The sequence below is a fragment of the Gobius niger genome (assembly GCF_951799975.1).
Source record: "Gobius niger genome assembly, chromosome: 8".
Lineage (NCBI taxonomy): Eukaryota > Metazoa > Chordata > Actinopteri > Gobiiformes > Gobiidae > Gobius > Gobius niger.
Window position 1 is genome coordinate 31628981 of NC_136859.1, and position 16260 is coordinate 31645240.

At 42.5% G+C, this 16260-nt stretch overlaps 1 protein-coding gene across 8 annotated transcripts in view; it reads right to left on the reverse strand.

The window, feature by feature from the left end:
- Positions 1–4538: 4538 nt before the first annotated feature.
- mef2d (myocyte enhancer factor 2d) overlaps positions 4539–16260 on the reverse strand; it is a 275105-nt gene continuing 263383 nt past the window's right edge. For all 8 annotated transcript variants that reach the window (XM_079561919.1, XM_079561925.1, XM_079561923.1 and 5 more), the window contains one exon: positions 4539–5189. In XM_079561919.1, the coding sequence (XP_079418045.1) occupies positions 4781–5189 (409 nt within the window). In that variant the 3' untranslated portion in view covers positions 4539–4780. The remainder of the gene's footprint in view (positions 5190–16260) is intronic.

Genomic DNA, 16260 nt, shown 5'->3' on the forward strand with positions numbered 1-16260 from the left:
TTTATTTCTATAGCTGTGATGTGTAAAATGCAAAAACTGCTAAGCCTCAGAATGGTGTCTTTTTGCATTCCACTGAACGAATATATCCGCTCTACTTTCACCTAGGCTAATAGAGCTCAGGATTGTGATGTCATATCGCTAAGCATCATGGGATTTGGAGCAAAAACAAACAAATGGAGATTTTAAAAGGTCAAATACTGGGGTCATTGTTCACATCAAAACACTTGGACACTACAGTGAAATGAAACCCAAGCGCATTTGATTCAGCAGTAAACAAAGTTGCCTTTTTCTCCACTTTTTACACGGTTTTTGGCTAATGTTAAAGCTCAGCGGTAAAAGTGAACGTTCCTGAACTCCGTCATGTCACACAATGTCCCTCGATGGGCTGTGGTGACAGAATAAACGACATCCTTCGCACGTGTGGCCGTCCAGGGTCAGAACTCACCCGTCGTTGAGGAGGTACAGTATAAGAGACATCCTTCAGATACATGGCTTTAGTTTAGGAAAGCTTTTGTCCTCAGAGAGCGCAGATTCCCCAGCAGCGAGAGGACACCCTGGGGCTCTCGTTCTTATACACTACACGTGTATAACAATGTGTGTGTGCTGATGTGTGTGTTGGGCTTCTGGAAACTTACAAAGTCCTGATGTTCATCCGAAAACATCCCATTATCAGCCTCGCGTGAAAGCTGCTAGTGTTGAACAATGTCATTGGAACAAAAACGACTCGATTGCATCCTTCCTTGTAATAAATAATATTAAATTAAATATTAAATACGATTTCTGTAGCGTGGCGGTGTAAATGCGCGTTTTGTAAAGGTCCTTTGTAGAACTTTGTGACACTATCCGTAAACGTAGATTATTTTTATTACAAATACTTAAATAGAAAACGGTTTTATATTCTCATGTGTGTAATGCTAATTCGATAATAACTATACAATGTCGTCGATAAAATGAGTGGCACTGGAGCTAGGGGTGAGCGATATGGCCGAAATATTAACAGCGTTATTAAGATACCTTTCGATGAACGTAGAGCAGGGGGGCAGGCATGTTCGATCGGTCTCAGGACATTTTATCCCGAGTCAAGAGCGGGGCCCAAACTCAAGCACCACTTTCGACTAATAATAGCACACATCGACCTGAAAGAGGGGTCCGAATATCCTGGCCCAGAACTTTAGAAAGTAATCGACAATATCTCAGTTTACTGGACGGATTATTGATCGGGGGCTCTTCAAGGATATACAGCAACTGGATAAAACGTCAAAAACTTGCCTTAGATTGGTACAAATTGTAAATGTGGCACAAATGTGAGTTTGTACCAAGTATTCTGATAGGCGCTATGCAGATCGTGTCATATAACGGCAACTTCCTCGTAACAGAGGCCAGATTAGTGTCCACGTTGAGTTATGACCTTCATTTGTCTTGACATCACTAAATCGTTTGGGCAGAGGTGAATAGTACTACATTACATTTACTTAGATTGTTCAGAAAGTACTTTTTACTTCTACTTGAGCAGTATTAAAATGCATTTCTTTAGTAGTACACAGTAAGTAAGTCTTTAAGTGACAAATCTTCCAGGTGCAAAATAGATCTATTTTTCATAATGATTTAATTGTATATGTTTTATGGTACTTTTTTCTTAAATATTACAATTTTCACTTTTTTTCATGATTTATGTCACTACTGGACCATGAATCTGACACATCAGACGCTCAAACAGTTAAATTAAAATGTAACATTGTCCCCAAGCACTCTTTTACTCTTGAGTAAACATTCCCTACTTTTCACTGCTACTTGGGAACAGTTATTTGAAAGTAACGTTACTCTTACTTGAGTAAATATTTTGACTACTCTACCTACCTCTGCATTGAGGGTATATCGTCTTTATCCAGTAACTACGGTTATCTGCTTCTTCAGCAAAGTCATGCTTCTGATTGGTTGAACCCACCTGTCCGTCAGAGCGTGACAGTGGCTGACCAATCAGAAGCGGGCCGCGTTTGAGCTTCAATAAAAAGCATCGATTGGCAGAACGGCAATTTCTCCAAATGGGAAAAATCACAGTTTGATTGCACATCGTCATATTGCCCACCCCTAACTGAAAACGAATGAAACATGGGTCCGATTGGCTGATTCATGAAAAACATCACCAATAAAAGGGTAACATACTAGTGCCCTGTACATGTTCCGTACGTATACGTCACCTATCCGTGTGCGTGCGAGGGTGGGGTCGGTAAAGTGCGCGCCACCATTGACATCAGTCCGAACATCGTCACCTCAGTAAAAACAGTCACGTCACCGCGGCTACATCGTCCCTGTACTCTTCAGCGCCCCCCCCCCACTTCAGCTCCCACCCAGTATTTACACACATGACAACAACTACCAGGCGTACGCGTTTCACTAAGGGAGCTCCTATGTACAATCCCTGTCGTCGAGTGTGGTGATAAATATATATTCAGCAATTTCAACCCCTCAAAAAAAGAAACACCGTCTCCACGCCACACCGAAAGCCACGAAAAGGTTACAGATTGCTTATGTACATTGTACCCTCATAACCCGCCCCCCCCCATTTGTTTTCATTTTTAAACTATATCAATCCGTCCCGAACAAACGTCACAAAAATAATTTCAGCTGTGTGCATTTGCGCGCGTGTCGTAGTAGTAGTAGTAGTACAATTGTGAACGAACACTTTGCCCATTTAAAAAAAGCGACCTTGTTGAGGTAAACAAAACACACCACACACGCACACACACCGCTGTCAGCATTTGTCGTTCCGGGAAAAATTTCTGCCGTGTCCGTGGAGCTGCCGTAGCTCGTCCCTGATTCAAAATGTTGCAGTCTTTTACCTCATTTGTAAATATATATATATTTATATACTGTATATATATATGGTGTCTTTTTTTCCTTGTTTGTGAAGCTGCCAAGATGGCCGCCACGATAGCAGTTAGCGATAGCGCCGTGTCCAAAAGAAGCTTGATCGAAGACAGTCATGACAAGAAGAAGAGTGTACGGAGAGAGCGAGATGGGCCAAAGAATCTACAGCGAGAAAGAAACGGCGACAAAGCGGCGGGGCCCGTAAGTGTGCCATCTGGCTGCGAAAACGTAGAGAAAGCTGGTGCGCTTTTGCTTGTTTTTCGGGCAGCCATCTTGAATTCGGGGACGTTCGTGAACATCGGTGACAATCTTGGAAATGAAAGTCTCTTGGGCTTCCCTGGTTTGGCTCAACCCCCTCTTTCCCCCGGGGGTTTAGTGCGAGTGAGGGTAGAACCGTTTCGTGTTGATGTAGATGCACGTTGATAGAAAGTGTTAGCATGCTAGTGTCGCTCGGTGACGTCGAGGATGTGTTCACACTCGCCGGGATACATTTGCCCAGGGGTTTATTTTGCACTCAACATGAACGCAAATTTCATGGATGTTTGTTAGGGCTTGGACATCATTCTGCAATATCTCACAAATACGTCTTTGTTGTGATGGCAATATTTCAGATGCTCAACCCAAAAGAAGCATACAAATGCCTTTTGCCCTATACATGATTTTATTTTAGCAGTGGAACTAAAATGGTTTTGTCCTCCTTAAGTCTTTGTAAACTCACGACATTTGTGGAAATAATTCTGCGCAGATCATTATAAAGCATTTGTATAGGTTTCATGAACTTGCAGGCGAGTTATCTAGCATTTCTGTGACCCTGAAAAGTGTTGTGAAACATTCATATAAACTCATTCGTGTGAAGAACTGGGATGCTAGAAATGTGTTGGGAAAGTTAAGAGTGAGTTTTGTCATTTATTTGCTTCCTCTTCCACTGTTTGTCATAACAATATCAGGTATAGGGCCTTTAAAGATAGTTTTGTTAATGCCAGATTTGGTCCTGGTTTAAACCAAATACTTTAAAAATGCCTCTTCCATTCACACTGTTCAAACGTCAGACTGATTAATGCTTCATTTATAACTTTTATTGTCTTACTTTCTTTATTTACCTAGACCAAAAAAAGTTGTGAACCCCTGCACTGTGTTGATGTTATTAATTAATGATTCTATTTCTGTGGATTGATTTGATTTTGCACTTTAAATTGCTGTGTAAAAGTTGTGCTTTATAAATAAAACTTGCCTTACCTATTACTAACCATGACTGTCAGGGGCGTCGGACTGGGGGGGTAAAGGGTACTGAGTACCCAGGGCCCAGAGCAAGGTGGGGCCCTCAAAAATGCTGCAAAAAGCGTTCTGTATTCTACTTTCTATAGTTTCCTCATAATTGATGCTATAAGAACTGAACACAACCGGGCTAAAATACAATGGTTGCTACACAGAATTTTGCACAACCAACAATGATTGATAATATCTCAGGGCCCTGACACCCCTTTAAAATGTGCCAAATGGTTCAGCCCTCACCGGTGTTCAGCACCGTGCGCTTGATGAGGTGGATTCTGTAATGTAACCAAGATCGTTTGTACCCAGGGCCCAGAATTTGGTGCTACGCCCCTGATGACTGTATCTAGCATAACCTACAGTAGATTTGCACTGACCAGTCTGTTCTTTTACTTAGACGTGTCATATTGTAGTTCTCTCATCGAAAACAAAAAGCAGGTTTTTGAGCCACAATTCCTTGCATGTCCACTTTAAATCCGCAAATAGGCCAGCTATTAGTGTGAACACATCCTCGGACTCTATGTTGTGTATGAATAACTTTGTAAGTATGTATTAAGCATGGGATTGGGAGCTTTGTTCTAATGGGCCAAGTACACAACCTGCAAGTTCACATCTCCGCCCTGTATCACTCTGGGTGCTCAGTCTATGTGGCCCAAGCATCCAGCCGCATTCGCTTGACGCTCGCCCCGTCCTGGTCCTGCGGCTCCGCGGAGGAGGGCCTCAGGAGGATCATTTGCTGCTGCTGGTGTCCGAAGTCTGCCCCTCCCGTCAGCCCCCTGCTCAGGTCATCCCGGTCGCTGCCCTCAAAGGAGCTTCCATTGCTGCTCAGGCTGTCCACGGGGGACCGGCCCTGCCCCCCCGCGTCCAGTCTCAGGGTCCCGGGGTAGGCGATGGAGACCAGGCCGGCATGCTGCTGTAGGGGTTGTCCCAATCCCGGCACTTGGATGTGGTTGGGCGTTCTGCGGTCGCGGTTGGGCGAGACTGGTTCAGTTTTGATGCAGACGTTGGGGTTTGTGTTGATGGTCAGACTGGGGGAGAGGTGGTTCACCTGCCTGGGGAGGGGAAAAAATGAGAATAATAATCATTACAGAGCTGAAAAGAGTTAACATTTTTTCTTTTTTTGTCACAGGTTTTTTGTTTTAATAAGATAAACACAAGAAATGATTAAAATGTAGTTATTGTCAAGTCATAGTTGAAACAAACAGGAGGAAATTTATATGACTCTCAAATCTCACTCCAGAGGGAAGTTGCTGCTTGTTGTTTTATTCCATTGCATTTCACCAAAAGTGCAAGAAGAAACTTCTAAAGATAGAAGCGAAACGTCCTCCACTCAACCAACACAGTCCAGTCGACAATATTTGAACATTTCTATGATAAAACTTTGGGCATGTTTGTAAAAACATTCAGATCGTTTCCCCCCAAAACTTTCACAACTATTAACAAGATATGCAGAAAAACAGCATCCAGTTTAGTTTATGTTCAAGAAACAACAACATGACTGACACCAGGGGGGCACAGACAGAGCCCAGGCGATGCTAGAACTATGGAGCCCTTTTGACTGTGCTGTACCCGGTAAAGAAGGTGGTAGAGCTACGGGGTAACCAAGTAAGAAGTGCCCTTTCTTCAAAATGTCTGCGCACGCCACTGACACACACAAACAAAAGTCATTATAAGCATCACACCCGTGACCTGAAATCTCACTGAAAGGGCAATATTTCCCATCAGAGCAGCAGAGCCACTGAGGAAACAGTGTAGTTCACACACTGAGCCAGCAGAGAGCAGTATTGCATCTCTAAATTCAGAACTTTCAGACCAGTTACACACACAAACTACATTCTTGCAATGGTGTTAAAATCTGAAATGTAATACTTCCACTCATTGGAGAGATTGCAGCAGTAGTTGAGTGCGCTGAAAAAATTTGGCAGTAATGGTTTCATAGTAAAGTCAGTTCAGAGTAAAGTCTGTAAGTTTAAATGTTCAAAAAATGTCATAGATTGCATGTAAGTGACTGCCTGCGTCTGAAATTTGACGTAACACAAGTAATATAAATGATTTTCTAAAGTGCCTCCCTTTGATGATTTCTGATCAGAATCTCCAGTCTATCACTTTGACCAATGAGACGAGCTTTCCTGTGAGCTTGGCCTGTCCGGTCCAATCAGGAGGGGAGGGGAGGGAGCTTGATCATTCACTTTTGAAAGTTTGCTCTTATGGTGACTTGGGACGCCACTCGAACTGGTAATTACAACTTGTAAACTCGGAGATGTCCAAACTGATACAAGATGAAGACAGCGATGGCGCCCCCCAGTGGAGGAGCAGCTAATAATAAAACTAACAAAACCGCATCAGTGAAGTGAATGTTACTTTTGGTCACAGGTATCAGAATAATGTTGCATGTTTTTAACTGTATCTGGTTTGGGGAAACATTCATATAACGTTAGCATTGTATAAGCTAACTGTTGTAGCATTAGCCGCTGTGTTTAAATATGAGTTTATTCACCTGGAACGCTCTGAGGTCGCAAGTCGTCATTTTCAAGTGGGAAAGACACCAAATAAAGATAAGGAGCCCTAACTAGAGTTGTGTAAAAAAAAAAATAAGGGCAAAAATCCGAGTCACAAAATGGGGGAAAGATACAAGTTACCAATTGCCTGGAACGCAGCATTACTCGCCTCATTTTGCAAACTGGGAGGTTTTATGGTCCAATCAGGAGGTGAGGAACTTGATTATTAACATTCATATTTCACTTTCACTCTCTCATCACTTTGCAATCTTATGGACTATCACTTTGAAGAAGTACTACTAAGTAACTCATGCCCCTAGAGGCCATATGCGCCACTGCAGGTGTCGCATGCTGCATTTTTTTACTCAGTAATTGTCCGTGAGAGTAAATACTACGCTGACAGAAAAGACAAAGGGAGAGAGGGATATTGTACATCACATTACACAATGGAGATCATTTTTTTCCACTGAAACTTGGCTGTAAATACTGTTTAAGTGGTGCTAGCCCACAGTTAGCTTTGCTGTTAGCTTCCTCTTCGTGATTCCATTAGTGTGTATTGGTGGCCCTTACCCGGAGCAGGGAAGTTGCAATTGTGGTTTACTGGCCAAAGACACCAGGGGGAGATAAAAGACCCTCAATCATCCCATTAACACTTGTATTACCCCCAGAGGGACAAGATTTATTAAGGAAACAAGTTACTTAGTATGGCTTTAAAGCAGATGAATTCATGTTTATCACTGCTGTAAAATGGCATGCTAAGATTGTGGTTTAGTTTTGCGCAATTTAAAATTTAAACAACAAAAATTAGATTAAAAACAATAAAAAACAAAGTAACTAAGTCGAAAAGTTAGCAAAGAATTTAGCCCACTCGCATCTCCCAAAACTTAAATGACTTCTGGATGCTTAGCCCACAGAATGTCACCCGCCCGTCCCCCGTCTCCCCTCATGCCCAGCAGTGTTTAACCACCTCACCTTCATATCCATACAAGGTCCCACCACACAGGGCGCACGTGTGCCCCCGTCCCACGCCTTGAGAACCCTCTCCTGATCAAGACCCGGCACCTTTTTACACTTGTCTCGAAAAAGCCCAGGGGCTGATGGGAAGTGTCACGCCGGCTGACACACACTGTTGACACGGCAGCTCCCTCTCGCTCCTCATCGCTCCCCCTTCCTCCCCCTTCCTCCCTCTTCCTCCCACCCCCTTTTTGCTCCGGATAGCGCGCTGTCACCTCTCCGCCTCTTCTGCTCCCTCCCCGCCGGCCTGACAGGAGCGATCTGAATTTGAAGATCCCAATTACGGCGCCTGGCCCCTGGGGTGTGTTCTAATATGTCATATCAGGAGCCATCTGCGGGGCCCCGTCTCTAATATTCCCTCAATTACTGGCAGGAGAGGAGAGAGAGAGAGGGATTTTAAGGAGGCGGCTCCACTGGGGCTTGTGCGCTGCCAAACTGTGACACCTAAACCAAGACCCGGGATCGGAGCAGAACATATAGGAGCATTTTTTACCATTCTCTGGTTATATGCTTCACAAATGCATGGGATTCTTGTATTACATCAGGGGATCCCAAGGTCTGTAAGTTGCAAACACCACAGAAAAATGTACATAGCACTTGTTCTCATCTCAAGGGTTTAGAACATGGTTTAGTCACATGCAATTTCTTATCTAGTTTGTAAAAAAAAAATATGAGTGGGACTTTTAAGTGTTAATTTCGATTAACCTCTTAACTCCCACATGAACCAAGCACATTTTCTCCAGTTCGGCATTACCCAAATCCAAGGGAGGTGTGAGGTGAGGGCATGGATCTATTATAATAAAGATACAGAGACATGGAGAGGAGCAGCCCATAAATACTTACAATAAAACAAACAATGCTAACCAGGAAGCAAAAGCTATATGCTAACGTTTTTCGCTTCTATTGCCAATTTGCTGTGGAGAAAACATCCATTTGGACCCGATTTTGGCTCGACTTCATTGGTGTGTGATAAATGAGGGGTCTTCTCACTTTTTTTTGGCCACTTTTATATTTCGTTTTCGTCAGTCTTCGGTTGCTCTTCTGTTGCTTTTTTGTTACACATCGTTGTCACTTTTCTGTTGCTCTTTTGTTGCGTTTCTTTCTCAGCTCATTTTTGTTCGACACTTTGTTCAAGAAGCTTTTAGATTTGGGTAAAGCCAAACTGGAGAAAATGTGCTCGGTTCAGGTGAAGGTTAAGAGATTAACTCGATTTGAAATTTTAATCATGTGCCACCGCAAAAAAATAAATAAATAAATAATTCGAAGCAAAATAAATGTGTTACTTGAGCAAAAGTACGAGCCCTACTGGTCACATATTACTCCAATAAAAGTAAAGGTCGCTCAGTCGAATGATTGCTTACGTTAAAGTACTTTAGTATTTGCCATAGAAAATACTTGATGTGACGGTTTGTTGCTTTGCAGCTTCAAGACCACAGGGACAGTTCTCTTCAACATCAGCTGCTCTGGAGGGTATGGCATTATGAAGCTTTAAATGGGGCAACTTTGACTCTTTACTTTGGTTCCTTTATAGAAAGTGGAGTAAAAGTAATAAGAGCTCAACAAAAACACTCCTCAAGTAAAGTATAGCTCCTCAAAGGAAGTACTTAAGAAAGTTTACTTAGTTATTGAATGAATGTAATTAGGTATACAATTACAAATGACAAAACACATTCATTAAGATTCATTTTGGAAAAGCATCAATGGAAATGGGAGCTCTGTGCTAGATTATCTTTGTTTAAAAAGTGCACATGCATTATTTTGTATCTAAAATACCCCTAGTTATACAAATGTTATATATAAAACATCAACAGATGGGGCACTTCTTTCTTTTTTGCTCCACTGACCAGAGTGTGAGATCAAAGGTGAAGCTTGACCAACGAGAGCTTTGAGAACAGAGAACAGAGGAGCTGCATGGGTTTCTCCATGTGACGTATGCCGGAGTGCGGGACGACGTTTTGAGTGCGAAACGGGGGTGTATCTGATATGTAGGGTTTATACTAGGAGCAGAAAGTCAAATTAACACTTTGTAATGCATTTCAACTTTTTTTTTAATCCACAAATGAAGAAAAAGAAAAAAAACAACAACAACCATGGATTAATCATTTCTTAAGATTGTTGTACCACTAAAATGTGAATAGAGGGATAATGGAAAAAAAAATTGCTTTTAAATTTGAGTATTTGAAAGGAAATTGGATACAACTGCAAATACACGTGCAGCAAAAATGAATGGTGCTGAAAAGAGAAAATGTTGCTGATCCACTTAAGCGTGCACTTCTTGTTTTGCACACTTGGTGAATTAAACAAAAAGTAAACTAAAGTCTATTTTGCAAATGTAGTCCCTTTAAAATCTTGCGCTTGGACCCTTCAAAATCGCACAGCCAGAACTCTTATTTACTATCTTCCTGTCTTCCTGCCATGCACTTCATTCCGTGCCAATCTTTGCTTGCTATTGCTGTTCCAAATGTTCTTCCCTCAGACGGTGTGAGCTCCCTGGACAGTAGCCAGCCTCCCTCCCTCTCCCCCTGCACACTTCATCACGCCCGGGCTGTTGCTGGCCGCTGCAGGTAGATGGATGGGGGTGCCACGGGGGTGCTGTTGCCATGGCGAGGGAAAAAAAGAGCCGAGTCAGCGCTGCCCCTGACAGTGATGAAGGCACCGTCGGCGAGCCGGCCCTATAGTCCCGGCAGTTACTGTAACACGCGGCGCCGCGCACTCGCTCATGGAAGCCGCCTTCTCCCACAATGACCTGCTTTTGGAGAGGCCCAGCTGGTGGGGACGCTGAAAAACACAGGTGCACCGGGACACTGTGGTTGTCACGATTTAGCAGCCTCGCTAATTTGACTCCATGGGCTGCGGTGGCTGCTGTAGGAGCTCACCACCAGCCTGTGTATGGAGAGTGAAAGTCCAATGCATTATTAGGCCTTTGCATGTTGAATTTCATGGCTCTTCATGGCTCTGTGCACGGAATGTGGTTGGCTAACTTCCTGTTAGCCAGTGTAGGGTAAAGACTACTTCCTGTCCACATTTGAAAGAAAATAAAAAATAAACAAAGAAAGAAGAAAAAAATTAATAAAAATAAACGTCAAGCTTGTGTGTCCCATAACGATGAATCTTCAAACTTTTGTCTCTGGGGGCCACATTATCGTTCTTGACTGTGATGGGAGGCCGGGCTGGCTATAACATAGAATTGTATGACCCAGACCAAAATACAGCAGGCCTCATTGTGAAGTAGAGATTACGAGCCTGGCACAGTCGTCCACACTACTACTATTTTCAAATAAAACATCATTGTGTAATGTGACCCAAGTAATAATGATAGTGATGGCAAGCTTTATTTACCACGTGGCTATAATGTGTTGTTTATGTCCTGATCTCTTATGTCAGTGCCCTCTGCTGGACACGTGTGGAATTATTTTTTATTTATTTAAGTTGCCCCCTAGTGGCTGGAATGAGTATACTAGTTATTTAAAAAAAAAAAAAAGTCCGCACACGAATGGGCTAGAGACTTACTTTTTTCAGGGGGCGGTTTAAATCATCTCGGGGGCGGAATTTGGCCCGCGGACCGTAGTTTGAAGACCCCTGAGTTTGATGGTGGGGCCATTATTATAACACGTGTTAACATCAAATTAGCGCTAGCCTTTAGCTTCAAGGTTAAAACACTGACATGGCTAAATCTCAATACATTTGTTAAGTGTAACATCACGACTTCCGCTTCCGGGTCCTAGCAGAACAGCAAAAAACCCCATAAAAAACTCTAAAAATCAACAATCAATGTTTCTGAAACTCAACAGAGAGTTACTGAACCTACTTATTTCTCAGAGTCACTAGCCAAAAATGCCGCACCTACTGCTAAAAAAGTAATATTTACATAAGTCGCTACTTCCGGGGTTAGCGTAGCTGCTGCACCGACTCGGACGTTAGCATTTTTCTCCGCTAAACCCGGATGTAGTGAATTTGGCAAATATTACTTTTATAGCAGTAGGTTCAGCAGTTTTGGCTAATGGGCCTGATAAACAAGTAAGTTCAGTAACTCTCTGTTGAGATTGACAAATGTTGATTGTGGTATTGAAGAGTTTTTCTGTAGTTTCTCGCACATCTGCCGTCTATGCGAACCTGGAAGTAGAGCTGTGACGTCACCACTTAACAAACGTATAGGATTAAAACACTGACAGGAAACGGTCGTTAGCATCATGTCGCTAAGTAACATTCCCTGCAGAGAGCCTATTAAACAACTAATTAATTAAAGGCACACTGTGTAACATTTGATGAAACTGTTGCCAACACAAACCATGCTCCTACTGAGCAGCTCGATACAGAAAACGCCTTTTTTGCAGTGGGTGATCAAAGAATGAATTTGGATGAGGAACTAACTAACTCAGCATCTCCATGGAGACGAGTTGGAGACGTCCCGCTCCCCAGTAAAGTCACAAGTCAGGTCTTTTTTTAAATCATAGGTATTTAGGTAAAAATTCTATTCTATTTATTGGGTGAAATGTTACGCGGTGTGGCTTTAAAGGCCCTGCCACTATTATCTTTGGTTTACAAACAATAAAAGAGTTTAAACTGGTCCTAACTCACACCTAACTTTTCCGTATTTAGAGACTCTGAGAGTTGTATTCCTCACCACAAAGATCTGCTTTAGCAGCATACCCGAGGACAAAACAGATTTAACGACAAGTTAAACAAAATCAGCTGCAGGCCCTGTGCTTTCCCCAGTTTTAATCTATTCCTCCAAAGTCCAAGCTCCACTCCAAACCACGCACTATCACGGCGCCTTGCTGGAAGACCTGTTGGTATTTGTGATCAGCGATTGATTCAACCTTTCGTCACCCGTTCCAGCGTCTTCTCTTGCAGCCCAGGCCGCAGACAGAGGGACCCTAACTGATGGCATTGTTCTGCTGTGTCGGGATGTTTCCCAGCGGAGGTTTCAGTAAACAGCCTGCTCGCCTAAAAGCACTCTGTGGTCCGTACGCAGTGTTTGCCTATAAGCACTTCATCCAGGTGAGCTGTCGGCCGGGTTTATTCTGCGGCCCAGGGGGGGCGTAATCTTCAAACATCGATGTCCAAACACATATCAGCACAAACAGTGGGTTCAGGAGGTAATCATTCATTCCCGTGTGGCTTTCTGTTTGATAATGACTTTTCCTTTAACTCTTAAAAAAGTAAGCGAGGAATGAGTCTACAGTTGTTTAAGGATATTTTTTATTTTCCATGATCAATGTATTAATTGAAGGTACTAATTTCTTTTTACCATAAGAAAAGGACATAATATCCATAACTGTATTAAACAACAAAAACATACCTTTAGTATCTGAATGCTATGCAATAAAAGAGAAATAATTAAACACAGTGTGTTACTTCTAAACTAAAAGCAACATTGTGATTTACCTTCTGTAAAATATTTAGTTACTTATTTGGATGAAAAGCAGCAACTGCTATGCCTGAAGCTACGGATAAAAGAAAATCCCAAATACGGCTAAAACAATATTCAGATTAAGTGATTGTCTACTCTTTTACAATCGGAAGTCGTTAACTGAAGAACACACTGCTGTCATATTGTCTGCTGAGAGAAAAAAAAAGGTTTTAGACCAAACACTGAACGAAATTTAGTCATGATAGTGCCAGAAAAACAAATGATAAGCTGACGAAACGTCTTCAGCTTCATCAATGGCATCGTTTTCGGTTCACACGTTTAAAATTGAGTATAAAGATTGTACAATTGTTCGCCTTTTGCACCGGATTGTCAAAATTAATGCCAACCAGTCATTTATTACGTAAATGCTAAAACAAACCTGTATTTTGGCACGCCAACGTGGACAATTCATGTTCTAGACTTTAAATGAAGGCAGTCGATGAGCAAGGACTACTTACTATGCAGTACAACTTACTATGTATAAAACCTGCCAATTCTGTGCTTCAGACGCCAAAAACGTGCTCTTCCATACACACGATCCTTGCATTAGCTCTTGTTGATGAGAATGAATGTTTAAAATACACACTAACTAAATTTTCAAACCATGAATTGCAAATGTAATACAAAGCAATTACCCTAGATATCTGCCCCAAATGCTGCCGCCCTAATCGCTCGGGTCTCTGTGTGTGAAACTGACAATTTACTGTAACTGACAGACAAAATAATCTCATTCTGCACTTCACAAGGTCAACTTCATTGCCTTCCTTCACAAAACATCCTTGAAAACTGCTCTTAATTGACTCATAAAATAGACAGAAGCGATAAAAGTATTCGACGCCGACTTAACAAACTTTTTTTTTTTTAAATGTGTTTATCTCTATAGTCGCCATGACTGCAACAAAGTGTGTAGTCAACTCGCGGACGGAGGCAAACGCTGGCTCAGCAGCAGACAAGTGCCATCAGGAGAGCCGTAGTGTTCTCAGACAGACAGAGGAGAGCGCGCGAGGGCCAGCGGACATTAACATTTAGATTGGTCAGACGAGACGGCCAACAAGTAAACAGGTGCGTGTGGAATTAAGAGACTCTGGGCAGGAAATGAGCCGAGGTGAGGGAGGGGAACTGGACTTAAAGGGGCTGACAATCTTTACCCAAGACATCAAAATGCAGAATTAGTAGGACTTCGGGAGAGACGGCTTTACTTTTCGGTTGTGTTTGCACTTGAAGCGAATCCTGGTGCCCTTCCATGAACACTACAGCAAATATCTGAATTAAAATGTTGAGTATATTTGGTTGTATCTCGTTTTATCCAACTTTGACACACCGCCCCCTGATGGCTATAGCGGTTACTGCCAAACAGAGTATGATGGATATGAATGGCAACCAGACCAAATGACTGATATAGATTCAAATCCTGGTCACATTGTGAGATCAGAAGAAGAAAACAGCCTGCATCAGGTGGTCATGTGGCGAATGTTTAGATTCCGAGCCGATTTTACATTGGGAGCTTTTCCTGTGATAGATACAGACGACATAGCAGCCCGAGGGGAAAGAACAACTCTTTCACCTTGTAACCTTTTAACCCCTGCCTTAACAGAATACATTTTCTCGAGTTCGGCTTTACCCAATCTAAAAGGTCCCAGTGTAACGCCTCATTTGAAAGCCAAGACCTACAACACTCATCCAAATGCATCTTTTTCCTCGAGTTGTCGTCATCTTTTTGACATATTTTCCCATTGCTTTTTTGTTGGGTTTTCATCACATTTGTTGCTCTTTCGTGGCTTTTTGTCACTCTTTTGTCACACATTTTTGTCACTTTTTCATCGCTTTTCTCGTCAAGAGCTTTTAGATTTGGGTAAAACCAAACTGTTCAAGTGGGGGGGTAAGAGGTTAACAAATTCTGAATTCAAGAAGTATTTTCTACCAAATAAAGACACAGAGACATGGAGAGGAGCAAAGTGGTTCAACAGTCCATAAACACATACATAATGGAGAATGCTAACCATGATGCTAATGCTGTCAACTGCCTGCCTCGAGCGCCATTTTTTGCACTTCTACTGAAAAATCTGCTCATTTTCCAATGTAAGAATGAGACAAAACATTTGTGTCTCATTCATATAGACCCGATTTTAACTCAACTTTATATGAGTGCTCATAGTCTGCCAGAAAAAGAGTGAAATAGTGCGATTTCCATGACTAACTTTAGGCCACGCCCCCTAGTATGACACATCGTCGTCTAATGTTCATAGAAATAAAAAGGAGAAGCTAGGACAGTTAGCAAGCAGGCTAGTCTGGGATACTTTACAGAATCTATTAGCTTCTCAATGTATTTTACTTATACCCGTTAGCTTTAGCCACCAAACATCGCAAATTATGAATCATCCAGATGTTTTCAGCTGTTGTCAACCCATCAACCACATTTAGATTTTCACCATTTTGTGGCATCTTATACTCCTCCACTTCTTCTTCATCTTATAAAAGTAATAATATAAAAAAGAAGAAACGATAGGAACAGGCTCAGATAGCTAAAGCATGTCTGTGCTTTCTATGATGCCGTCAGTATCCCTGCTAGCTGAAGCATAGTATGACAAATTTTGGCAAGAGATTCAACCCTTCACCGCAGTTAAAGAGGGGTCGGTTCCCTAAAAATCAAACTGTCGCAATACAAGCGCATTTCGTGTTGGGCGCAGTATGAAAGCAAACATGCCATTAGTTCGCAGTACTTTCCGACAAACCGCCAAGCCTGTCATCTCGTGTCCTAGCAACTCGCACGCGCTTCCGTCTGACAGCTTTGAGAGCAGATGAATGAGAGGAAAACAATCGCCCAGTCTCCCAGTGTAGTGCCGGACCCTGGTGGACGCACGAGGACGGGCAGTATGGTCCACAGCAGTTGGGATCTTATGTAAAACGAGAGCTGGCCGCTTCATCACAGAGCTCCACTGATGTGTGAAGGGGGACACTGCGCAATCTGGACACACTTCACTCACAGCTAACAGTAGCGAGTGAAGCGCTGGTGAATATACCCAGTGAGTTTGAAGAGAACTAAAGGTCCGATATGATGCTTCAAGCGGTGGGTTTTCATGGTTTTCTTATTATTACTCACTTCAATGGTGCTGGCGGGATTAATCGAAAACTTGAAACACTTATGCTTAGATGAAGGAGGGAAAATTCCACCCAATAACAGAACTGGGACTCTTGTGT